Below are 26,563 nucleotides of genomic sequence, written 5' to 3'. Positions count from 1 at the left end.
TGCTTATAGAAATGTAATTGATGTTTGTATATTGACCTTATATCCTATGACCTTGCTTAACTCATTTATTCTAGCTTTTTTCCCTTTTTTTTTAAACAAATGCCTTAGAAATTTCTACATAGGCATTCATGCTATTTATGAACAAAGACAATTTTACTTCTCCCTTTCCATCTGCATGCCATTTATTTCTTTTTCTTTCCTTGCTGCCCTGGCCAGGAATTCTAGTACAGTACTGATGGAAGTGTGAGGACGAATATCCTTACCTTATTCTTGGTCTTAGGGGAAAACACGCAGTCTTGCACCATTTACTATGAGTCTCCCCATCATACCTTTAACTCCTTGCTTATTCACGTTGCGTTGACCACTGCAGAAAAAGCAAATAGCAAAGGCTGTGGACTACTTTGCTCTTTAGTCCCTGAGCCGTAGCCATTATTCACCTAGTAGCCTTACAGCATGTATTGTTTCAGACAAATACAGTACAGGCCTTTTACAGTTAAGTAGTGGCAAATGCCCATTTGATCTAGAGCAATGGTTTACAACGTTGGCTGCAAATGAGAACCACCTGGAGAACTTTTAGAAATTCTGGTGCCCAGGCCGTACATCGGACCAATTCCATCAGTAGTCCTGATGGAAATGTATACTATATTAAATTATATATTAATTTATACAATCTTACCACAGCTCTATAATGAAAGGACTGTTTGTTGTGCTCATTTAATAGATAAGTAAACTGAAGCTTAGAAAGAAGATAAGTAACTGGACCACAGTTACTGAGGTACATTGACTCTAGAACCTACCCTTAATTCAGTTGCCTGCCAACTGGCTGTGTTAAAAAAGTAAAAGGCATCTAACCCCTCCCCTCCACCTCTCCATGGTTCTGGAGATCTTCTGGAACTAGTCTAGGATGCCATCATATTAGGACTTGTCTCCAGTAGTGTGTTGGTCTGTTATTCATTCATTCATTTGCTCACTCATTCACTGGTTTGTACTGAGTCAACATCTGCATGGTGCTATGTGTAGATAGGTCCTAAGGTGAGGGAATGAGAATAACAGAGCAACTGAACTCAGAACAGTAGCAAAGATAAAATTTAGAAGATTGCAAGAGGAAGGAGGGTAGGGAATAGATGCCTGGGAAGTGATTGCTCAAGAATCTTTGACTAATCAGTTCAAGTGTGTTACAGAATGTCTTCTATGCACTGGTGTGTCTGGGGCTGGTCAATGTGTAACCCCATTAACTCCCCCAACCCCAGATTTTTTTTTACCAAGCTTCTTTTAAAGTTCTCTTATAGTTTTGGGGTCCGAAAGACATCTTTTCCAGACTCGTGAGAAAGAATACGATACCTGGCCAGGTGAAAAGGGTATGGGACACCAAGAAGGGAATTAACACTTAATGAATGCCTACTGTGTTCCAGGCATTGTGCAAGATACTTCTCATGGGTTATTCCATTTGATGTTTATGCCACTCCTGAGGAGTTAGGCATTATCCCAGTTTTACAGATGAGAAAACAGGTCCTGAGAGGTTCGGTAATCTGCCCATTGTTCACAAACCAGGAGCAGGTGAAGCTAGGTTTGAAACCCAGGTTTGTCCAATACCAAAGCCCAGGCTTTGTCTGCTGCTCAGAATTGTCCATAGAGAGACAGCAGTGGTGCTTTCCTCCTGAATGTCTTAGCATTTCTAAATCTCAAGATGACCCCTCTGAAGCATGGGTAAGAGATGCAGAAAAGAATATTGAAAGAAGAATTTCAAGATTAGGGAGGAACAAGGTGGCGTAAGTCAGATGTAAATCCATGGTGGAAGATGGTAGGGAGCTCTCATCCATTTCATAATTCCATTCTTGAATGAATTTGAGAAGAAATCAGCTGAGGATGTCCTTTAAATTGGATTAGGGGTAGATTTTTAGTATCTTTTTTAACACCAGAAAAAAAGCAAAAAACAAACTTAAAACTCCTTTAAACTAGGTTTAAAAGAAGGAAAGTCCGTAGGACTTCTCCCAGGAGAGCTTGCAGTCAAAACCCTGGAAATGGATTGTCCTTTCAGGAACAGCCCTTCTCTGAGAGATTTTTGTCTCGAAGACCCCACCTGAGTCACACTTTTCTTCTGACCCCATATTTGCTTTGTCACAAACACCAGCTGACCTGCAGCCTTGGGCATTCATGTTCACTCAGAGCATTCTTACATTTTGGGTAATTTCCGTGTGCATATGTTTGTTTTAGGTACAAACAAAAGGACAAATAAGAATTTCATCTCCCTTGTGATCTTAGGGAAGTATGTCAGAAAGACCTTAGGAAAACTCCTGGTTCCCAACTTTTCATTTCTCGCGTGAGGAAACTGAAGGCCAGTGAGTCTTATGTGTTTTCCCCTAAATTTCTGAAGTCACTTGGTGACAGAGTTGCAACTTCAAACCAGGATGTCTAGCTCTGCGTCCACCAGCAAGAGTGGGCTTCCTGTCACAATGGCTACCATCTTCCTTATGCTTTTGACTTGTTCTTCACCCATAGATTCTTCAGAAACCAACCCCAGAACTCAAGCACCAGCTGGCTGCTTTCTCCAAGCGCGTGGCCGGTGCCGTGACCGAGCTCATCCAGGCAGCGGAGGCCATGAAAGGTAGGCTGGATTCTCTCGTGTCGTCCTGTGGGGCAGTCTAGACAGCAAACTGAGCAGAGAGGATGGGCAGCCTACACAGGCCCTCTCTTGGCAAATGCAGTCAAAAGGAATACAGCAAGGAACTTTTTTTAAGAAGCAAACGGGAGTAGGGTTAGACTTAAAAAGTAATATTCTCCTGAAACAAGTCTTTTCTCCAGTCTTTGTATTAAGTGCTTCAACTTAAATGTCGTGATCCATCTAGAACCGCTCACTTCTCTTTTAAGGGTGTTGCCATCCATTTTTATCTGCATTTTCCTTCATCAGAATATTTATTCTCATTTAAATAATACACTTGATGTTTAGAAACGGTGCTATCTGGGTAGTATATTGTTTGCACACCCCTTCGTGGTTATGAAGAAGCAATCAACTCACCCGGGAGGGGTTTTCTTACCAATTTCCCTTTGTTTGCATTTGAGGGGAATGGCTATTCCTCCTGAGCTCCCAGGAGAAAAGAATGACAAATCTCTGTTCTCAGCATAGTCTCAAGTCTCCTGAGGATGCTTACTTGCATTCATGAACTTTAAGTTACAAGTCAGAGTAAAACTCAAGCAGGCCTTGGTCAATGAGATCTCGATTTTTGAAACTATCATTGATGACTGATCCTGTGGTAGGGCTGTCTATACAACTGATGGAGAAAATCAGGATCAGACAGGCACTCCCCACCTCGACCCCTGCACCCAGCTGATGTTAGTGACGGCTGGAGAAAAGATCCCTTAGGACAGTGCAACTAGTCAGCTTATGGAGCATCCCTGCATGCAAATCCTGATATCGTTTGTAATTAAGTCACTGCCCTGAGGTCTCCAGCTACCAAGAATGACCCTCTTTGGACTGCTTTTTAGGAACAGAGTGGGTGGATCCAGAAGACCCAACCGTCATTGCAGAGACAGAATTACTGGGGGCTGCAGCATCCATTGAGGCTGCTGCTAAGAAGTTAGAGCAACTGAAGCCAAGAGCAAAACCAAAAGTGAGTGTCCGCGTGTGGCTGCTTGTCTGATGTCAGTAGGTCTCCCGATGGATGGCTGTGAAATGGAGCCAGATGGGCTGCAGGGAGCTCGTCTCCTTCCCTGTGGTTGGACAAGCAAGCTACAGACCTGTTCCACCTGCCCAGCACCTTTTTACAGGGTATGGAAAAAACCCCAAGGGTGGGTCTTTCAGGTTAACCATCCCAAGAAATACCTTTGGGTATCCAGAGGAAGAATCCCGGCATTTACAATCTTGACTTCGTTCCACTGTTACATAAAGCAGGTGTTGGATGTTTTCTATAGAAAGTCCCTGTTGCTGAATGTGAGGTTGTCACCCTCTAATTTTCTGGTTTCCATAATGCTTTTCACCAGAAATAGCAATGCTGGGTCTCTCCTTTTCTTAAAATCAATAGAGAGTAGTGTGAACCTCAAAAGTGGACCCAGTAACAGATTTTTTCAGTATATGCTGGAGACTGTGGTTGGCTGGTGTGTTTTCTCCATCTATGTTTGTCAGCCAGATAAATGTTGAGAACTTAGTTACTAAGATCGTAAGTATGTGTTAAGAGAAAGTCATTTAAAAGAAAGAGATACTTTAAGTAAGGACAGTAGAGAGGACAATTATTACCAAAAAGAATGGTGCCCTGGTGCTGTCCAGGGGGTAGAGCCCAGCCCTGTAAAGAAGCCACAGTCCCCCTGCCCCCATGGCTGTCTTCAGTGGGAAGATGGTAGAACAAGAGGAGGCCTCTTTATCTTTCTATTCAAGCAAGTCCCTACTGGTTCCTGTAACCTCACCTCCCTTCCGAGGATCCAGATACCTTAGGAACTAAAATCTGGCTCTTCTCTTCAAAAAAAAAAAAGTTGGATCTCCCAGTTTAGATGCCTAAAATTCTACCTTTTTTAAAAAAAAAAAAAACCCAAGGATGGAGTTTGAGTACTGGAATATACCAAAACACTCAGAAGCAGTGCCTGGGCTGATGCTGTATGTAAAATAGACATGGACGTGTAGTGAATCTGTTAGACTTGCGGACATTCTCAAAACCATGGAATTCTTAGAGCCAATCTCCTAATAGTCACTCTAGATTTGATAAAGGGATTTTTAGAATTTCTCATCAAGATGTAATTTAAGATTTTTGGCTTCTGATTTTTGAGTTTGCCAGGGTCCTCTTTACTGGCCTTAACCTGAGGGTCTTAGGTGGTCTAAGTTTGTCCGAGTTTTTCTCAACAAACTTCAGAGCTAAGTGTAGGTGTAAGGGCAACTCCATTTTCTAGACTTGGCTTTATTTCTGCTTTATAAAAATAAGTTAATCATGAGTAGAAAATACTTTCAGCTAAGAGGCGGCAGCCATTGACTGAGATTTAGAGGCCTTAAACTTAATTCGTTTTTCCTTTTCCTTATCTGATTCACCACATACTTTCCTCTCTCGGGAAAGCTCTGTCTGCTAGTGCTGGGGCCATGTCAGTTGATGCACTTTCTCCTGGAGAAGTAGCTTGGCGCTAATTCACGTTGACCCTTCACCATACTCTAAGAGCTGCAGTCCCAATCCCTTTCCCATTGTCTTTTGCAGGACCCTTCTGAGCTCTTGTGTATCCCTGAATTCTGGCTTCCCCCTGTCCAGCTATTGATTTATCTCATGATTCTTGATCTGAAAAACAGCCATTAGAGTTCCTATTCCATAAGATTGTTGATATAACAATTAAATGAGATAATTTAGGAACACAGTACCTGACATACCATAGACGTAGTAAGCGGTCAGCATATCACCATCACTGAAAATATGATTCTAGGACTTTTATCTACTACCTCCTAGGAGAATGCCTGAAATAAAAATTATTCCATAGATCCATGAGCTGATGGCCTTAGGAAAAATGGGAAAAAAAGAAAAAAAAAGGCTAAAAGCACATGTTGATTGAATGCCAAGCATGTGCTAGGCAATCTTCTAGGTGCTTTACATAGATTAACTCATCTGGTCCTTACAGCAAGTCCACGAGGCAGCATTGTTGGCGTCCCTGCTCTAGGGATGCAGAATCAGAGGCAAATTACTTGCCAGAGTCAGATGGCCTTGACCGAGCTGGAAGCAGCATTGTGTGGGCTCTGGAGATGGCAGTTTCAGGCCATACCAGTCCTCTGGGCCTACCCAGTGTCAGAAACTCCGGTGCAGTCCCACGGGGGAGGTTTCTGGTTTACCTGTGCCACTTGAGCCATTAATCCCACCTCTGGGAATCTGTCCTGAGGAGGAAATCCAGAGAGGAAGAAAGTTCTGTGTGCGTGAGAGGGTTGTTCCTTTCATCCTTGTTCACAGTAGCAAGAATTTGGATGTGATCTGAGTGTCTGCTTGAAGGAAAAGTATGTAGCTACTCAAAATAATGGTTGATAGGACTGTGTAGCATGAAGAAGATGCTCCTGGCATAATATTAAGTGAAAACTAAAACAGGATGTGGAATCATGTACTCAGTATGATCACAACTCTGTTAAAAGAAACACTTGTGAATGAAGGAGACAGATGGGGGATGTGCAAGAATGATGGTGAGATTGGAGTGATGGGAGGGTCTATGTTTTAAAATTTTGTAAGACAATGTTTTAAAAATAACAGCACTTAAAAAGTTTGTGATGACTGCCACACTGGGCCAGTGGGCATTCCCTACGCTGCCCTAGGATCATCTAGCCTTTCTGTATATAGTGTGGGTTTTTACAGAAAGCCAAGGTCACAGTTGACATAACTATTGAGTTGAGTCCCTTCCTTGGAGGTACCTACTCTAGGTCACTCCCATCTTCCTATTAGGAAGGGTACTTGGTCCTTCTAGAGTCTTTAGAATGATCTCTGAAGTCTTACTCTACCCAGTGACCAGAGGCTCCCACCACATGGATTATGTTATCCATAAAACTGTTTTGAAGAAATCATCAACCTAAACCACGGTTTTTGTGCCTGTCTGGGAGTGCCATCTGCTCTGCAGTAATATCGACATGAAATAAAATATTGTTCTTGACTTCAAGAAGGAATTTTTCCCCAGTTTAAAAAAAGAAAAAATCCCAATCTAACATCAAAAATCAACCAGTCTTTTGGGATTAACCAGTTCTTCCCATCCCCTTCCAAAACTAAACTCAATCAATTAATCACAAATCCTCAGGCTTCTGTAAGGAAGCAATTGCTGTTTCACCTCTGCCCCTGTAACTCACATACAAACCTGCAGGCACCCACTATTGGGTGAATATGCTTTGCTTCCATATCTGGGAAGCATTTGCACTGCTTTGAGGGAGTTTGGGAGATGGGCAATGTTTTTGTTTAAATTGTTTTGCTCACCACATTCTCAGGTTGCCTATTTTAATAATAGAATGGTCTGGGTTTATTGAAGATGGTTCCTGGTATATTCCCACCTCAGGCCCTTAACACGTAAGCACCTCTTTTTGCCTGGAATCTCCCAGACACAAATAACAAATTGGCATCGCTGAATCCACCGTTTGCTTGGGAAGATGGTGTAAAGGCAAAATGAGAATGTCGGTGAGCCCTGGTGCATGTGCCTATGATACTAATGATGGCGCCGTTTCCACACCTGCAGACACACTGTGCTCCACAGACAGGTAACAGAGGTGCCCCAATGGCGTCCCCCCAACTCCTCCCCCGCCCCCCGCGGCTGCAGCCTGCCATGCTGTGCCCATTCTCAGCTCAGTCAGACCTGGATGCCTTTCTGCAGGCCTCTGTGTGATATGTTTGATATATTAGGTTGTTATTTAATCCAACTATATATCAAACATATTCCTACAGTGTCTTGCCCTGTCTCCGGGGGTTCCTAATATAGCTTAGAAGGCAACAGGAAAGAATATGTTAGAATCACAAGTAGATTTAGAAGACGGAGTACTCATTACATTTCATTATGTTATATCCCATTTCTTCTTGTAGCATTTAAAACCTGTATCCGTACTGCTAGATTATTTTGTTTATTATAGAAACAAATCATAATTATTGATGTTTCATAAGAGCTTGAGATATTATGTATAGTTTAGTTTTGTGCAGTGATGAGTCCTTAAAGGATGTGCTCGGTGGGGAAAAAAAAAACCCATGTTTGTGATACGGGGTCAGGATTGTAACCTCCAAACACATCTGGATTTATATTTCATTTTAGTTCAGTTTTATCCTGATCTTCAATTTAGAAATTAGTAATTTTCATGATCAAGCTTTCAGCAAAAATTCAAGCACAAATCAACTATGTAATGTTGCTTTACACCCATAGTAACAAAATGTATAAACCAGATCAGCCAAACCAAATGTATGGATGGTGAGTCACTGGGCTTTATATAAACTTTGGAGGACTAAGTATATCTAATAAAGATAACATAGTGTGGATTATACTCTGTCTGTTGAGTTTCCTGTTATAGGTTAACTTGTCAGTAGAGGTTGATAATATTTAGAATATGCCGACAATCAGAAAGTAATTCCACAGCCTAATTGGGTGCAACAGGAAGTTCAGGATTATGAAACATTTTTTTCTGGCACGTAACAGACTTCTTTAGTTGGCTTTGACCTTCTCCTCCTGGAAGAGCCTGTGAAGTATGTGTGAGTTCATTCTGATCTCTCTCAACAAAATACTTAGAGCACTGCTTTCTGAAAAGAGAACTATTGTGCTAATGGCTCCGATTTTGGGAGCAAAGAGGAAGTGCTCTAGTAAAGGACACTCCTGAATATGCAAACAATACCCCACGCAGGTAGTGAGCCAGTAGTGTGAACAGGCAGGTCAGGAAAGCTTCCCCTGTTTGGGGTCTAGGAGCCATCTCCACGCTGCTTGCAGGGACTGCCTAGTGACCGGTCAGAGCAGCAGGGGAGGGGAAAATACAGTGTTGGAGTCCCAGCTTCCAGAGTTAGGAAGTGGAACCTGTCCCTGGGATCCTTCTCCACTGAGGAGAGAGCAGTGGCTGTGCACCAGCAGGAGCTCTTTCAGATGGTTTTCAAGATGCTGCCACAATCAATGCTACCTTCATGCAGCTAGAGAACATTGTTTTAAGTCCAGTTAAAGTTGTTTGACCAAAATGACAAACTGTCATGGAAAAGCAACAGCAAGGTATTCTGAATAACGAAAAGCACAGTTTAAAAGGACCTGAACTTTCAAGCCCGTACATTAAAATTGATGTAGCTTTTTTTCGTACATCTTGCTGTTGACCAGCATGCTCTACAGATTATTGGGTGAAGGGGGAAAGACAACCAGATGTTCAGGGAGAAGGAGGATACAGCATTTTTTCTGTGGCCAAAGCGTGACATTGAGCTCATGTGCCACTGGCTGTTTCCAGGCCAGGAGACGTGAGGTGAGGGGAAGAGTGAGGGTGAGTGGGGCGTTCAGCCAGTGCGTGTTCCCACGTGACTCCCTGCCAGGTAAAGTAGTGGGTCTCCCAGAGCCTCCTCAGACACACACACAATTCATGTCACGTGAGTTTACAGTGTAGCAAATTCACCTGGTTAAATCTTTGAAAGAATTCTGTCATCTGTTCTTCATCCATGCTTCCTAGACAGACATTCAAGTGCCTTCATATTTATTTTTTTTGAGAGTATGACGCATCTTTAAGAATTTTTCTATCAAGCAGAAATAGCAATTAATAGATTCTGATAAAGGAGGAATGGATAGATATTCATATATATCTGTAGAATAAACCTGGAATGACGTAAAGAAAAAAAAAAGAAATAGCAGTTAAAAGATTATCCCAGTGGTATTACTGTTCATTAAAAAATAAAGTGGTGGCGAGTGTGGGAAAACTTCCCCCAAGATACTAACCGTGCATGCTCACACCTTGTCCCTCAGACGATGCAAGAACATGCATTACTCCACGTCTGGATGCAGAGGCTGGTCCCTCCCCAGGTTGCTGGCATTACCATTTGGCAGTGCTTTCTCTCTGTCACCTGCTTTGTCCGTTGACAGTTTCCTTGGAGTTTCCCCTGGGACCAGGCCAACCTAGGGGGAGCCAAGGCCAGCTGAACAGCTCTGGTCTCTTGGCAGTTCCAGTGGTTCTGAGAAGTTTCCCTTTTATTAGGACTAGTAAACGTGGTGGTCCTAAAGACAGCCCACCCACGGGTCCTCTGGAAGAGAAGCTGACCAGGTTCGCAGACCGTTCAGGTCTTTGGGTACAGGCTAAGGTCTCCCCTCAGGCACCTCTCAACTCAGTATCAGCAGCAAACTGGTAGCAGCCAAACTGGCTACAAACAGAGGAGAAACAGGGCTGCCTGTTCTACTCAGGCTTCCACCTGGCAGGAAAATGCTTCACTTGTGTTGTGGGAGTTCTCAGTGTTGGCCTCCTTTTTTTTTCCCCGAAGGACATTTAAATTATATGCAAATGTTCACACTTAAAAAAAATTACACCCAAAGAATTTTTTTTTTTTAATTTCTGATGTGATAAGACCTTGTTTTTAATAGTAAGCATCCTACAAAGCTTTCAGTAACACAGGAAAAAACATGATTCCTAACTGGAAAGACGGTGCCGTGAGTTGTAATCTGGTTTTTGTAGCCAGTTGTGAGAGAAACGACCATTGTGCTTATCAGTTCTCAGCAAGGCGGTCCCTCAAAGGAGGTTTTCAAGGAGGGAGGTGGAAATCAGGGCAGTGACCCTTTGGCCATCTCCTATGGGTGCCTTTGGCTCCTTCACTGTCAAGTCCATCAGGGGAAGGGGCCACAGGGATGTAATTCACAAAACAAAAGGCCAGAAAGAGGACCACAGATGGAAGTATTCTTCCTCTGCTAGACGCATGCCCAGGGACCTGTCTGGGAGGATGGGCCTGGTGGAGGCTGGGAAAGATACTGCAGGAAGGAGGCCAAAAGAGTGGGAGAAAAAGAAAAAGGAGTCCGTGCTAATTTTAGTCTGTGCATTCTTTAAAAAGGTTTCACCTGAAACCGTAACGTGTCAGCGCTAAAGGACCAGGAGGGTTGAGTTTGCTGTTGAAATTACAAACAGAAAATGTTTGTTTGATACCTGGAGAAGGGCAGCAAATTCCCCAAAGTCACATGGCGGAAAGGGCAGAGCAGGGACTGAAATCCAGTTGTCCATCTCCTGGTTGGGTGTCAAGGGAGTAGCTGGAAGCAGTACCGGCACTTGACACTTTATCTTTGATTTGTGTTTTTTATTTATATTGTAGGTTGTAGTCAGAAATGGCAGCTAGAATCTTTGTTAGAATTATGAGTGGAAAACAGGGTTCAGGCAGAGAAACAGACTGAAAGTCTGAACAACAGTTTTTAAAACCACAAAAAATATATGTAGTAATAGAAAGAAAAATGAAATTAATTGCTAATAGTTATTGAGCATTTACTATGAGTCAGGTATGCTCTGTGTATATTAATAATTTATTTATAACAGCCCTATCGGATATGTAGGAGGGAAGGTAGTTTCAGAAAAGGAATGCATTGACACAAACATTAGGTTCTCAGAATGTTACCAAGTCCAGGCTCGTACTGCTCTGCCACACGACAGGCCAGTAAATTGAGAGATGAGGTGTTGGGGCGGGGAATAGCGACTTTATTCGGAAAGCCAGCAGACTGAGAAGAGGGTGGACTTGTGTCCCAAAGAACCATCTTCCCTGAGTTAGGATTCAGCCTCCTTTAATACTAAAAGAGGAGGGGGTGTGGTTGGCTGCTACAAACTTCTTGGTTCCGGGATCCTTTGTTCTTGCAGCTGTCCACAGTAAGTCTGGTCACAATGTTCCTATAAACCTCCAACCAGACACATGTTATTCTCTGTTCTACAACGTTTTAATCTCTATATGAATGGAAAAGTGTTGTACCTTTAAAGGTCAGAGCCTTGACAATGGGCTAGCCTGTATATTTCAGGCTATAGGCAACATTCTTGTAACAAAAGCAATAGAATACAGAGGTTAAAGTAAAAGAAACAGATCCAATATGGAGTCAGATTTGTCCCTATTACAAGAATCCCTGAAAGGCCAAAAGACAAAATAAAAATGAGGAAAGGCCTCCCCTTTTCTGTCCCCCTTTCCACCCTCCTTCCCCCTCTCTATCAGCACAACAGGAGTCTCAAATGCTCTCCCGAGCGTGGGAAGCAGGCAGCCAGGGAGTCAGCCCAAAGTGTGGCCTTTCCCAAGAGGGATCTCGCCAGACCTCTAACTTTTTAAAAGAGGAGCTCTGGAGAAGATCACCAAACAAGAAAAATATCAGCAAAAGGGTGCTTAGACTTTTCTCAAAACTACCGAAAAGACAAGGCTGGAGTCTGCTAGACAGTCCTGGAAGGACAATTGCTGAGAGCTACAAGTGACCTGGCCAATAGTCTTTTCTAGTGGAGGGGACCAGGGAAAGAACATTGTACAGGGGATGAGAGGATGGATTCAGCTCTCAGAGGCTGCGGCTGACACCTCCATTAAGCAGGGCGGACTGTTAGTTTGCACATCTGTGACATTATTTTGTTAAGAGAGCCTCTTAGTAAAATGCTGCTGTGTTTTGCATCTGTATATGCATGAGTCAGTGTCAGAGACTTTGAGTGCCAGTTGAGGGATACAGATAGAGCGTACAATTAACAACCCACAGCATTCCACAGGGCAGGAGCCAGTGCTTTGATGTGTGTGTCCAATCGTCCCCAGGAATCAGGAATGGAAAGTTACTGATGGGGACACTTACTCCATGCATCTCCCCTTCTCTTACTATGTGAATTGTCATCTGGCTGAACTCTGGTACTCAGAGGCTCATCTTAAATGGATACGTTCTCTCAACAAACCTTTATCACATGGGCTTCTCTACCTAACGTTGTGCTCCAGAGACATAAGTTGGATGAAACACAGTCCGTGCCCTGGAGGAGATTGCAGGCTGGTAGGATTCAGCTGACTGGTGTGTCTGTTCTCCTGAGTCCAGACCAGCACTCCCCCCATGGTAGCCCATACCACCTGCATCTTCCACCAGATCCTCGGTGATCTGAGCAAGGAAGGGCTGTCCATTCAGCAGCCCATTGAGTGAAAGCATTTCCTTACATTCAGATGCCATGGTCTCCAGATTCTTCCCCAGGGTCCCCTTGCAGCAGCTGCAACTTACTGTTCTTCTCCTCAATCTCCCAGGGACAGTGGGGTTTGTTCTATTAACAATTCCTGCATTTTAATTGCGATCCTTTTATTCAGGGAAGTCCTTCAAAGACCAAGCCAATTCCATTTCTCTGCTTTTTTGCACCGTGGTTAAGCACATGTCCTCCCTTCTCTCACTGCCCTCACACCCCTCTCCCAGATTCCATCCTGTACGCTGGTGGGAGCTGAAGCCAATGGGAATTTGGACTGGGGTGCCATGGCTTTTCACCAAGTCTCCTTGGCTTGGGGAGATCCCATTTTCTCAGGCTAGAAGTTGTATGGTATGAGGAAACATCAGCATTATGTCTAATTTCAGCAGGAGAGAGAGAGCGGGCATTTAGTCTTAATGGTAAACCTGGCCCACAGAAAGGTACCAGTCCTGCAGGTAGAAGGCAGATCTCATCATGGAACTCTGCCCAACTGCAGCATCTAAATGTTTGCCCTCCATCACAGTCAACTTTATTAAGCCTTTTTCTTGGGAAACTCTCTCATACTTTTTAATCAGAGGAAATGTCTCTCAGAGATAAGGCTTCCTGCCATGCCCATTTTAAAGTCTAGAGATCTTATGGAAAGAAAAAGAAAAATTCATCAAAGGGCATTACAGCACTTGTCATTGCAGGAAAAATCTGTGGGTGTCAGAAATATTTCCAAGTTGAGTATGTATTTCAAACATGTGTTTTAAAAAAAAAAAAAACCCAGCCAAGGTAGCAAAAGATATGGGAGAGCCCTTTTCAATCGGTTCTAATGAGATATTCTTTCAGAGCTATCCATGCTTAGAGTTAGCACTTAGTTTTTGGGAAATTCCATTTTTGTGCATTTTAAAATTTGGGAAATCAGAAACCTGCTGTGAAGTGGACTCAACCTTGGAACCCATAGCATAGCTGAGGCCCCCTGCACCTGCTGGAAGGGTCTGGGAGACATTGGGAGCCACCACGGGCCTCCATTTCCTCATCTGCAAAATGAGGAGCTCCCTTTGGACTCAGAAACTCTGTGATTTCCCCAGTGCCTTAATCTGTTATATGCTTGACTTTCTTTTGCAGAACGAATTTCCAGAAAAGCTCTTAATTCAAGGTCATTGAATATACCTATCACAGCCCAATGCCATTTATTGTGGCTTATGTATAACAGTTCCTTTTATGCCAGAGTGTCTTAAAATTAGTCGTTTTATGTTTCAGTGAACAAATTTTGTATTCCACCGCTATCAACAAGCTTCCCCACCCCATAATAAGGAATCCAAAATTAATCTATTGGAACGGAATCCATATCTGTCCTAAATGCTCCTAGAGCAAGACTTTGTCAGAAATAGGAAAGAAATACTGCTTCTGTCTCAGAACATCTCAAATGCTGCTGTCATTCTTCAGATCCACTAGATGTGCACGGAAATGTTTTTCTGATAACATGGGTTATAAAAACAAAAGTAGGAATGGTCACATCTTGAACCAGGAGAGATGCCATAAAGAATAGGGAACTGGAAAAGCATTGTATCTGTGTATCCATCCCGTCTGATGGTTCATATGGGCCCATTAGTGAGCCGACTTTGAGCCTCCAGCATGAAGTCGTTCCTCACTGATGCCCAAAGTGGTGGCCTCATCTAGGAAAAACATATCATGATGGAGGCAGAGAAGTTTAGGTTTAGATCTGGTCCAGATTCTTCATGCTGCCACATGATCTTGGCCCAATACTCCACCTCCCTAAGGTTCCCATTATAAATATAAGGATAAAGATAACTACTGTATATGATTTTTACTCTCTTTTTTGGTGAGGATTAAACAAGTTAATGCACGTGGAAGTGCCTGACAAAATACCTGCATATAGTAGGCGCTCTTAAAAACGTATTGCTGTTGTACAACATTGGGAATGTACTTAATGCCACTGAATCGTATACTTAAAATTGGTTCAAAGGGTAAATTTTGTGTTATATATATTTTACCAACACACACAAAGAAAAGTATTGCTATACCTGACCATCATCTCTTAATGCCTGAAAGGTACCAGCCACATCTTCAGCATTCTGTGACCGAAGGGGCACTTAACCATACTGGCTTAGATTCACAGAGCAATATTGCTGGAGGGGACCTTGGCGTTCGTCTAGTCTGACTACCCCGTATTGTGATGTTCCGTCCCACCCAGCCTGGGACCAGGGTCTTTACACTTGCCCAACTTCCCGAAAGTTGATTCTTTTGTTGATGTTGATTCTTTTCAACATCCCGGGCGTTTGGCAGCAGGGGGCCTGGTGATGGTGTATTTAGAGCAGAGCCCTAACGGCCTGATAGCATCTGTGCAGTGGGGGGGAGCCAGTGTTCTTCCCCAGGTGGAGCCGTGCCTCGGGTTTCCAAGGGGTAAGCTCCACCTTGATGTCGCGTTGCCCCAATTTCTTTTCCACCACTGGTGATCTCTGGTTGGCATGTGACTCTCTGCTCAGCCACAGAAATGCAAATGCTGTTTTACTTTTGTTTTCACCCAAGAGCCATAAGGTTTTTCACAGCTAATAGCCATTAGCCATTTTTCTGAGCCTTGAGTTGTGGGAGAGTGTGCCACCACCCGCTCTTTGGATTTCAGTTATTGATTATTTTGATTTGGGTTATTGATGCTAATGGAACCCTTCGAATGCATTTTATTCCCAGTGAATTTATGTCTTTTTAAAGATTCCGGTCTGGAAAAATAGTCTGTCTTTGAATTTCCTGATTTGAACTTTGTAAGGAATCTCAATGCTGGCAGTTTTTATCTTTTAGAGAAGGGTGGGGGGAGGCAGCAGATGGAGAGGCATCCAGCCAGCTTCAGCCTTTCTACCCTGGGTGTGGTTTGTGGATAAAAAGCCACGCACGGAGGAAGAGCCAGGTGACCAAGAAGTAAGTCATTTGGCAGAAAGCGCCCTTTGGGGATACGAATTGCATGTGATGCTGTTTTCTTTTGGTTATAGCAAGCGGATGAGACCCTGGATTTTGAAGAACAGATCTTGGAAGCTGCTAAATCCATTGCTGCTGCCACAAGTGCCCTGGTCAAATCGGCCTCGGCAGCCCAGAGGGAGCTGGTGGCCCAAGGAAAGGTGTGTAAACCCCACTGGCCAAGTGGTGGAAAGTTCACACAGTAAGAGCCTCTGAGGACTAAGAAAAAGGCAATACCGCTTGCGTCCTGACCAAGGAAGCCGTGCCGCCCCTTCCCTCCCTGACTTGCCCGGCTTTGCCCATCTCACTAGATACTCTGTTTGCTTCAGCCTGACAGACAGAATGAAGGGTTTAGCTTCCAGGCCTCTCATCTGCTTCTTGTTAAGGAGAGCTCCCACTCCAGGCAGCCATCAGGGCCTGAACAAGACATTTATTTTCCCCGCTGTACATTAGGCTATTTAAAGCCGTAAACTCATATTTTCCTGGTGGATATAAGCACCATAGTCAGGGGCTTTATAATACCATGTCCAACTCCAGTGACTCCCTTCCTTTTCTTAGGACTGTTGAGCTGAATGCCGTCCCAACTCTGCAGTTAGCATTTTCCTTAGCCCTTTGGTCAAAAGGCCGGTCTGGTTTTAAAGCTGAGATTTCTTCAACCTGCTTCATCTCCAGTCACCCATTCCATCTGCATTAGCGTGAAAGCCTAGTTCTTTTTCAGTGATCCAAAGGATTAATAGTACATTAGACTAATCCTGGATGTGAAAAGCCCTTCCAATTTAAAATATTCCGTGTGTCCTATTATTCCCATACAACATGGAACCACCCCATCCAAATTACATCTTGCAGAGAAGCCTCTCAATCATAGAGGCACCACGGAAATCCTGCCAGGTTTGGGAAATTTGGTCACTGTAACTGTCAGTCACTTATATTTGATGTTAAAAGGCCTTTGCTCTCAGTGTACAGATGACGGATGTGATTGTGTCTTTTTGGTTGTTTTCATTTTTATCATTTTTTTTTAATATTCATTTTATTTATTTATTTATTTCGTTGCGCTGGGTGTTAGTTGCATAGGCAGGCTCCTTAGTTGCAGCACATGGGCTCCTTAGTGGTGGCATGTGAACTTCTAGTTGCAGCATGCGTGTGGGATCTAGTTCCCTGACCAGGGATCAAACTGGGCCTCCAGCATTGTGATTGCGGAGCCTTAACCACTGCACCACCAAGGAAGTCCCATTGACCTAAGAACTTGTAATACAGACAGTTATGCGCAGCTGGTGGCCTTCCGTCTTCCTCCATGAAGTCTCTTGTGAGCTTAGCTGTGCCTTAATCCAACCTACGTCCACTGGTTCCTCTTTCTAAACCATTGTGTATCCAATGTTGATGTATGTACATCTCCCCAACCAGCATGAATCTGTCCCTTTATGCTTCTCACTTATCCCCTGTAGATCTAGCAGAGTGCCGACCTCAATCACCTAGGACTTGTTGACTAGTCGATATGTAAAGACCAAAAATGGATCATTGAGAAGAACATCCTACCTAAAACTTTCGGTTTATTTGCACATTGATTAAAGAGCCATCTACGTGCTGGACACATTGCTAGACACTAGAGAATCGAACTTGAATATGGCCAAGCCCCTGTCCTCCAAGGAACTTATGCGTTCAAGCATTTAAAAAGTTGGTAACGGAGGTTCAGCTGGACCTGGGGAACTATAGATGATATGCAGGACGTTGGGGCCTTACCTGACCTTCAGCACGCCCTGATGTGCTGACAGAGCTCCAGTTTCATATGCAAATTTAGATACTCATCTCTTTTTTTTTTTTTCCCACACACACACACACACACACACACTGTATTTTATTTTTACAAGAGATAAATAAACTGACACCAAACATTGTAAATGGATGACCACAACAGAAGCAACAATGATTGCAATTACCAAACACGAAACACACTCATACTATGTCATAATATTGACATTCAGTCCAGTAATCCTCCACTGTAACAGCTCCTTTACTTTGCAGTGAAAATTGGTTTGTATATTTTTTGCCTCTGAGTCCTTGTGGGATTTTTTTTTATTATTATTCAAACAGAAAGTCACAAAAATTATAATCATCCTCATCAGTTCACTCAGTCCCATGTAATTAATTTTTTTTTTCATCTTGATCTTTTGTTAGCCCTTTTATGAATTCATCAGTTTTCCATTAGAGTTCTGAAAAGGCTTATTCATTCAGTTCAGCAGTACAGTCAGTTACCAGAAACCTGTACTTGTCAGAGTCTTTTCCATGAATTCCTTGAAGATGAAACCCTTTTATAGGAACATATTTGCAAAAGCATCAGAGTATACCCAGAACTGTCTGTAAATGACAAAAGACTTAAAAATGACCACAGTTAAAGATTTGATGAAAGTTCATAATAATGCAATTGACAAGGAAATTTAGTTACTTCTGAGATATACATTTTAAAGTAATAACTAGAATTATGACTTATAACATTATACCAGAACATATAAGATTTTTAGAAATTTCATGTAATGTCTGAAACATTTATATTAACATATTTCCATACAAATAACCCAATGAATAGATACTCATCTCTTACCTCTCCAGGCACCTCCCACATGTGTAAAGGTGTTTCCTCCTGTAGCTCCCTCTACATCTGGTCAGAAAATGTTTCACTGTTGCAACAATTCCTAAATAGAAACGGGGATCATCTTACTTCCAGCTTCTTACTTCTCTCCCCACCCCTGAAAAAAATGGTCTGTATTTCCTTAAGGCGAGGATCTGTGCTCAATTGTACGGAAAGAGACACACCCCCTTTTTTAACATCATCTGCCAGAAAGTCACAGCATGGCTTCCAGGGTCAGGAATCAGGAGAGATTTAAGCTTCCCTCACCTCTTGAATGAAGAGGCCTCTGGGGCTCCCGTGTTGGAGATGGACAAAGGTCAGCAAAGGAAATAGGCGTGTCAAGATAGCCCCATCCATCATTCCTGAGCTGTTTTCCCAGAAACGCGGTACCTGGCAGCGAAATGGAGGTCGTTGAGAGCGTTTCCGGTCACCTCCTTGTGGCCCAGGTGGAAACCGGTCAGGACGTGCAGTCTTGGAGCTGCTGGGGTTCTGCATGGGAAAGGGTGCTCCATTCTCCTGCCGGTGCTGTTGGCAAGAGTCCCAGGGAGGTGCTGCATGTCTGATGAGATGCTTTTCTCTCCAAATCCAGGGCAAGGTAGGGTTTGGGGGCTACAGGTCACCCTGTACCTTCCCTCCCTCATTGCTGCTTTTCATACTCCACTCTAGGTGGGCTCCATCCCCGCCAACGCCGCAGATGACGGACAATGGTCACAGGGCCTGATTTCTGCCGTGAGTTGCCCCCTCCTCCTTCCCCGTTGGCTTTTTGGATCCCCTGAGGGAGGTTTGGGCCTCAAGTCACTTCTCTGTTGACTGTCCCCAGGCCCGGATGGTGGCAGCTGCGACCAGCAGTCTCTGCGAGGCGGCTAATGCCTCTGTGCAGGGGCACGCCAGTGAGGAGAAGCTCATCTCATCCGCCAAGCAGGTCGCCGCGTCCACGGCTCAGCTGCTCGTGGCCTGCAAGGTGAAGGCCGATCAGGATTCGGAGGCCATGAGGCGGCTACAGGTAATGGTCACTGATGCTGGTGGGAAAATACTCCTGTTGGAGCGGGTAAGTGTCACCAAAGGCGGCAGTCTCGCTTCCTTGGCATGACCCACCAGGCCTTCCATCAGCCAGCTCTGTCCCACATTTCTCATCTCCTGCCATGTGCAGCCATGCATCCTACCCCTGCAACGCCACCAAACTGACGTTCTCCACGCGTGCCTCCTGGTCTCATGCCTTGGGGTCCTCCTCCCCACCAGCCCAACCTTGGTGAACTCCTACTCGTCCTTCATGACTCATCTCCAAAGCCACCTCTTCTGGGAAGCCCTCCTTGAATCCCAGACCTTGGGCAGTCAGTCCCTCTTCTGCCCTGCCATAGCCTTTGGGCAGACCAGTCTTGCAGTTCCTGTCACCCAGTACCACCACATTTATCTTTAGTCCACCTTTGACAAGGCTGTGAGCTTCTTAGGTGCAGGTACCAGATCTTTATCTTTGTGTCTCTCACTCCTAAGATGGTACCTGTTTCAGTGGAGGCTCTCATTCAGTGTTTGCTTAAGAAGGGAGCAAAAGGACTGAGGAATTTATATGAGATGCTGCTAAGGTTTCCCAGAGCCCAGAGAACACACTTAGGAAGGTGTCACTTGAGTTCTGCCCAGTGGATCTAAGTTTTCCTGATTGTGTATTTTAAGCACAGTGAAAGAAATGTTGGAATGAAAAAGATCACATAGCTTCACCATCCTCACATGTCCAGTGCTATTTTTTTCTCTTCCTGTTTTTATCTTACACAAAATACTTTTGTCTAGTTGTCATCCTAACAGAGACATTCTGCATTTTTTTCACTTCACATTTTATCATACTTTTTTTTTTCCTTGAAGAAAAGGCTTCATAATGGCCCTGTGCAAAGCTAACTGGTTCATTCTTCATGAGTCTCATTTTTAATGATTGCATGATATTATATCAACTGATGATGCCAGAATTTCTCTATACATTGGACATATTTGTTTCCAATTTTCTAGATGTTTGTTACTATAATAAATGTTGTAAAGTAGATTGTTTATGTTGCTAAAGATGTTTATGTAAGATCATAAATGGCAGAAATATTTGAACAATTCCACTGAGACTCAGGACTCTCGTCGTACTTCCTAAGTTGTAAAGTGCATGGCCATTGTTTGGTCCTCCTGTGTCTGTCTCTCTCTGACCCACCTCCCTCACCTTCATTTTTCTCCTGGCATAAACCCAGGGGAAAACGGGGAGCTGCATGTTTGTGAATGTGCGATTCATGGGTTTGGGGGACACTCCTTTGGAAAACATCCTGAGTTAAGAGAGACCTGGGTTCAAGACCTGCCTCTACTATGTACAAAGTGCATAATCTTATACAAATCATTCAAAACCTTTCAGGCCTTAGTTGCCATGTCTGTAAAATGAGGATAGAGATGCCTGCACTGGCTCTTATGAGGGTCAGAAATGTGAAAGTGCTTTTGTAAGCCCTAAGGATTTACACAGATACAACCCAGCATCACTCTTATTATCATCATTACTGCTTTATCTGGATGCTGCAATGTTGTGTGAATCCCTTACAATGACCCCAGAGGTTCTCTGGGGCTACACAGACCTATGTTCAAATCACAGCTCTATAACTTACCAGCTGCAGGATCTTAGATTAGTTATTCAGCCTCACTTTCTACATAGAAAAGTGGGCTAATGATTTCTGACCTCATAAAACTGTTTTGAGAATAAGCATATGATGACTGCTTGTCAAGAGCTAATGGGCCTCCCCTTCCCTTCTTGCGTGAGCCCTCATGGTCCCCCTTGGCCACTTTAGATCACCAACCAGATGAGCCAGTTAACTTTGAATGAGAAAACTCTCAACTTCCTGATGGCTCACCCCCAAGAACAAGTCCTTGACTCTGATGGGGCTGGGCAAGGACTGTGGGAGATTTAACGAAGCCTTGACCACCGTGAAAAGGAAATTCCAGACCTCAGGTGACAGAGGTCAAGTCCCCTGGGCCATGCCTTTTGAGCATTGAGAGTAAACCAGTGGGGGCTGTAGCCCTTGCTGAAGATCTAGGCTGCACGTGGACCAGCTCTTCTGCAGTGTGTCCGGCACTTGCTCCATCCCTGACCGTGCGGCATAAAGCCAGCTGTGACTCTAAAAGCACATCCGTAAAGGCCCTAGTTACTGTGGGGCTCCCATTCCTTCTGTGCAGGGGTAGGTTGTGCTTTCATAGCCCTTCATTCCCTCCGAAAGCATTCAGCGAGCCCCAGCCCTGCGTAGCCACTGTGCCCGGCGCTGGGGATGCAGAGACTGAAGTCACAGCCCCTGCCTTCAAGTTGCTCACTGTCTAGGAGGAAGACAGGCAACCACAAGTGTGGTAAGGCCTGCAAAGAAGCCAGCAGGGAGCTTTCCAGGAGCACCTGGGAGGGTGTGGGTAAGGCCGAGACGGACAGAAAGAGCGATCTCTGAGCCAAGTCCTCCAGTATGCCTCAGTAGGATGGGGCAGGGGGAGGTGGCTTTCTAACCAAGGAGGCAGCCCCTGAGCAAGTTTCTGTTAACACACATATCACAGTGCTATAATCATGTGTTCACATAATTGTAATTTCCCTGAGACGTGCGTGCTCCCTGGGAGCCAGGAAATGTGTCTCATTAACCTGTGAGTGAGCTAAGGTTAGGTAGGTGCCAGTGTTGGTAGAATCAACGGATGGATGGACAAATGGATACTACCTAGAGAGAAGTTCTGTGTTATATACAATTGGATGATAAATCAATTCATAGGCTCATGAACTGTGCCTCCATGTCTGTCTCGCTGAATCCAAATGGCTGTTTCTAATGATATAATGTGTGTTTTGTCCCCTCTCCAGGCAGCAGGAAACGCTGTGAAAAGAGCCTCAGACAATCTTGTGCGTGCAGCCCAGAAGGCAGCATTTGGCAAAGCTGATGACGATGATGTTGTAGTGAAAACAAAGTTTGTAGGGGGCATTGCTCAGGTTTGTGATTAAACCCAGACAGTGTTTACTCCCAAGATGAGCACGGTCTTATAACAGAGGCACGAAATAACAGTGGCTTAAACAAGATGGAAGTTTATTTCTCCCTGGTGAGAGACAGTCTTGGGTGTAAGCAGTCTAGGGATGGTGTGGCGGCTGCTTTGTGACTGAGACCCAGACGCCATCTGCCTACTGCTCCACCGTCCCTGAGATGTTGCCTTGGCAACGTCTTGGTCTAAGATGGCTTGATAACCACCTCAGTTTTCCAGCCAGCATGAAGACGGAAAGTTAGGGCGGGCATGACTCTGAAGTTGTCTGCATCACTTGCTCTCACATGCCATTGGTCAGCGCTTCATCACATGGCCAGCCTAGCTGCAAAGGAGGCAGGGAAATGGAGTATTCTTTTCTGAGTAGCAGTGTGCCTACCTAAAAACCAGGGATTCTGTTATAGAAAAGGGAGAGAAGAGAATTGGAGGACAGCGATATTATCATTTAAATAAAATGATGCATTTGGAGCTGCTACTCACTCCAGATTTTTGGCCCTAGAGAAAGAATGGATGATGACCCTCTCCCAGAAGTTTTACAAGTGTGGATGAGAATCTGACTTATGCAGGCCTGCATTCTTGTGCATGAGAGTGGGGTGGAAAGGTCAGGAAACCACGCTTGCAGTTTGGGATGTGTTCATGCAAATCCTTTATATGAGACTGGTTTTCCACCAGGAGCACTGAGGCCCTGTGGCTGAACTTACTCATTCCCATGCCTTTCTTAGCTCTTCCTGAACCACTCCCTGTGTTTGGAAGTACACAGGATGCATTTTTACCAGAATCTGCTTCTTGATACACTAGTTCCATGAGAAGTTCCATGAAGAAGGGTCTCTGATCAAACAGTTCTGGGAATCACTGACTTATGTACTCCCTCCTCAGATATCACAATGCTCGTTAGTCTAGCAAGACTCTGAAAAGACCTTTGCTTTTCAGAAATCTATTTGACTTTCTTGAGCACAGACTTACCCTTTCCCCTTATACCTATTAACTAACATTCCTCAGATCACACCTTAGAAGCATGAAGTAAATATATGAAAGCCATCTAGTAGTTAAGGACTCCAGCTTTAGCTTCGAGAATACCTGGGCCGGGTCCTGCTCCACCAGATGGGCCCCTTCAGGAAAGTGGACCCACATCTCTGAGATTCAGCTTTCTCATTGGAAAAATGGGACATTCAATAGGCCATACTTCACACTGTTGCCATGAGGATGATGGGACACTCCGTGTGAAGTGCTTACACCAGAGCCTGGTGCATCATAGGGACGCAGTATATATTTGCTGTTAAATCAGTGGCCAGAAGTCAGCTTATTGTCTTGGATCGTTGGTCTCAAAACCCGAACCGTGGCACAGAGGCTGGTCTCCAGAGCTAAGAATACTTAGTCCTGGGACACGGCTGTGTCCCACTGTAGCAGAGGCTGTGGGAGCTCATGAGGCAAGCAGTGGAGGGGAGGGCAGTTTCCTAAAAAGTTTCAGATCCATCCAGCTTGTTGCTTTGCTTCTAGATCATCGCCGCCCAGGAGGAAATGCTGAAGAAAGAGCGAGAACTGGAAGAAGCAAGGAAAAAACTAGCCCAGATCCGCCAACAGCAGTATAAATTCCTACCCACCGAGCTGAGGGAGGACGAAGGCTAAGGCCAGAGCCAAGAGGGCGCACCCCAGGGGCCGGCCGCGCGAGAACTGGATGGACAGCGGTCCTGAGGGGCCGGGTACCGCCCTGGCACTGCCCACCTCCCCCTGGGGTGAGCCGGGAGCCCTGAGCTCTCCTGCTCGCTCCTCTGTCTTGTCGGGCACCAGCTGCATGATGGTGATGTCACGCGGTACAGTGTGTTCCACCCACAGCTCCTCTGCCACCTCCCCCAACCCCGCCTCACTGTATCTCAGGAGAGAGGGGGCGCGGGTTCACGGACTGGTACCAAAAAGGAGGAGTCAGTATTACGTCGTCCTCAGACACTCGCGCTTCTGTTGGTCCTTCTTTGGGCCTGCTGTGAAATCTTAATAGGAAAAAAAAAAAAAAAAAACCAAACAGCTCGGGGGAAATCCTTGATGCCATAGCTACTCAAAGATACTCTTCTCCCTCTCAGGAGAAGATGGACGTTGGAGTTGGACACGGTGAATAAAGGCCAGAAACATAAACCAGTGTGGACTCCAGGAGGGCAACTCGGGTCCTCCTGCTGTGTCTCAAGCACTGGCTCACCCAGAGGGTGAAGAATTCCTGCTCCTGTTTGCACGCTTTCTTGCCTCAGTGTGTAAGCTCCTTGTACAATCTAGACCCAACTTGTATTCTGTGGCCCAGAAAATCGAATGATTTTTTTTTTTTCCTCCATAATCCAAAGGGGCAGAGGTATGGGGGACTGGCAGGGCTCAGTGAGCAGGGGCTGTAATAAAATGTGTGGGCTCCTTACTCTGTAGAGGCTGTTTGAGTTCATACAAATTCATCCACACAAACCCAGGTCCCCCAGGTGACAGTCAGTACAACAGCCTGCCTTAGGCATTCGAAGTGGGGATTCAGCTCCAATAAAGCAATTCCTTGGTGACCTCATCTTTAGGTTCCACATCAGCTTCTCTGCTCTCAAAATGATCAGAATTCAAGATCCTATTAAGAAATCTGTCATCCATCCTCCAACCTGTGATGGATGTTTTCTCTATGTCCTAATTGTCCCAAAATCTAGATGCATTTTAACATCATTACAAACCTTTAACAAGATAGTTTTGCTAATTAGCCCATCTTAAAGGTGAAGACATATCGTATTTTCAGAGTCTGTCTTCTGTACGCTACGGTTCGAGAATTACAGTTCGAGAGTTTTCCCCCTCCTCTCCTTTCTCTTTTCGGAGCCCTCTCCTTAGAAGGGCATTTTAAGATGTTGAACTTAACTTTAATCTGAGCCTTTCCCCAAGACAGTACATGAAGGATGAATGGCTTGTCGGATAGATCCTAATGCCAGGTAGCACTTGTCTTTGAAAAACAATTCGTCGGGGGAAGACAATGGTGACAGAGGTACGTGGTTTTTGAAAGCTGCTAACTGTTGAAGAACTCCACTTCTCCACAGTAATGTGGTATCACATCTCGTATTTCATTCACAGTATAGTTTGAATATTCCACCCAGGGGAAAAGTTGATGCTTTGGTCCACAAAAAGTATCACCTGTAGACCTTGCCCCATGGTCCTGCTTTAACAGACTGTGGCCCATGCCATGGTTTTAAAATATAATTAAACTTTGGACAGCTTCTCATATTTATAAGAGACTTGTAAGTGTTCCACACAGTAGAATTTTTTCCCAGACAAATTGGAAGTTACAGGAAATACAGTGTAAATGAGAAGCAAGAGGAGAGAGTATGTAGAGAGTTGGGGATGAAGGCATTGACTCAAGAGGAGAGAGCTGGCGGGGCCCTAGCACCTAATGGGAGAAACTAACAAACTCTTGGCTCGCCCTCTTCCAGTGTAGCTAGTACAACTTTTCACTGCTGTCCTGGGCTGCACCCCCTTGGATCTTAGCCCGTGGACTGGGGGCTCTCTCCAAGGGACACTTTGCGGACGGGCACAAGGTGCTTTCTAAGATTAAGAATCCCACCCAGGGGCTCAGAGTCTAGCTGTGTTAATGGCCTCATGCAGCAGGCCTCTGAGGAGCTCCTCCGTGGCCCACCCTTGCCCCCTTTTCTTCCAGGCTGTGTGATTGCTCCTCCCCTTCCAGCTGTCCCCTGTCGTAGCCTGGCGTCCCAGGAGCCAGGCAGGGCCAAGCAGTGAGTTCTCTGTCCCTGCCTCAGAGTCGTTTAAAACTTCCACTGCGTTTGATACCAGAAAAAACCTCCAGAGACAAGCCAAATGGAAAGGCCTTTAAAGAACAGGTATGGAACAAAGTTGGTATTTGTAGGACCTGTATAAATATTCTCCCATCTGGCGTGTTCAGCTGCTGTGAGCTTTGGTGAAGCTGGTTCCCATTTACCACCTGGTGTGGTGTGCTTTTTCATCTGTCCCTTCCCCATCCACCCTCCGTCACATACGTGAGTGGCCGCATGGCTGGCTTGGTCTCTCCTCATTTCATGAAACGGGGGAAAGGCTGTGCTTTAGGCGTAATTTAATAAGCACTCCTGTAGGTGTCCCCAGATGGCAGTGAGGGGGGTGCTTCTGGTTTTTCTTCAAAGGGAAATAACAGGTATGAATCGGTTTGGGGTGTGAATGTTCATTTCAGAGCATCTAACAAGAGAGTGGGTTCAGGGTAAAAATGGTCCCAGGCCTGGAGCATAGAAATGCCTCTCTGTGTGAAGGGGGAGCAGGTGTGTGGGTGTGTGTCTCATGAGAGGAGATGACAGAAAGCCTTGAGCTGATCTTTGTGCCCAGAAATTGTTGTCTCTGAAGATCAAAAAAGGAACCTGAACTGGGCTTCAGAACTGCCTAGTGATCTGGGAGTTTGGGCTTTGCTT

The 26,563-nt window shown here is 44.8% G+C and overlaps 1 protein-coding gene across 1 annotated transcript in view; it reads left to right on the top strand.

Moving 5' to 3' along the window:
* Positions 1–24,609, top strand: part of TLN2 (talin 2) — a 441,211-nt gene extending 416,602 nt beyond the window's left edge. The window contains exons 53-59 of the mRNA XM_061180246.1: positions 2,500–2,605; positions 3,484–3,608; positions 15,556–15,681; positions 18,810–18,872; positions 18,964–19,146; positions 21,982–22,107; positions 23,649–24,609. Of these exons, the coding sequence (XP_061036229.1) occupies positions 2,500–2,605; positions 3,484–3,608; positions 15,556–15,681; positions 18,810–18,872; positions 18,964–19,146; positions 21,982–22,107; positions 23,649–23,777 (858 nt within the window). The 3' untranslated portion in view covers positions 23,778–24,609. The remainder of the gene's footprint in view (positions 1–2,499; positions 2,606–3,483; positions 3,609–15,555; positions 15,682–18,809; positions 18,873–18,963; positions 19,147–21,981; positions 22,108–23,648) is intronic.
* Positions 24,610–26,563: the final 1,954 nt, after the last annotated feature.

The sequence above is a fragment of the Eubalaena glacialis genome, chromosome 2 (assembly GCF_028564815.1).
Source record: "Eubalaena glacialis isolate mEubGla1 chromosome 2, mEubGla1.1.hap2.+ XY, whole genome shotgun sequence".
Lineage (NCBI taxonomy): Eukaryota > Metazoa > Chordata > Mammalia > Artiodactyla > Balaenidae > Eubalaena > Eubalaena glacialis.
Note: the sequence above shows the minus strand (reverse complement) of the source record. Positions and strands in the feature narration are given on the sequence as shown.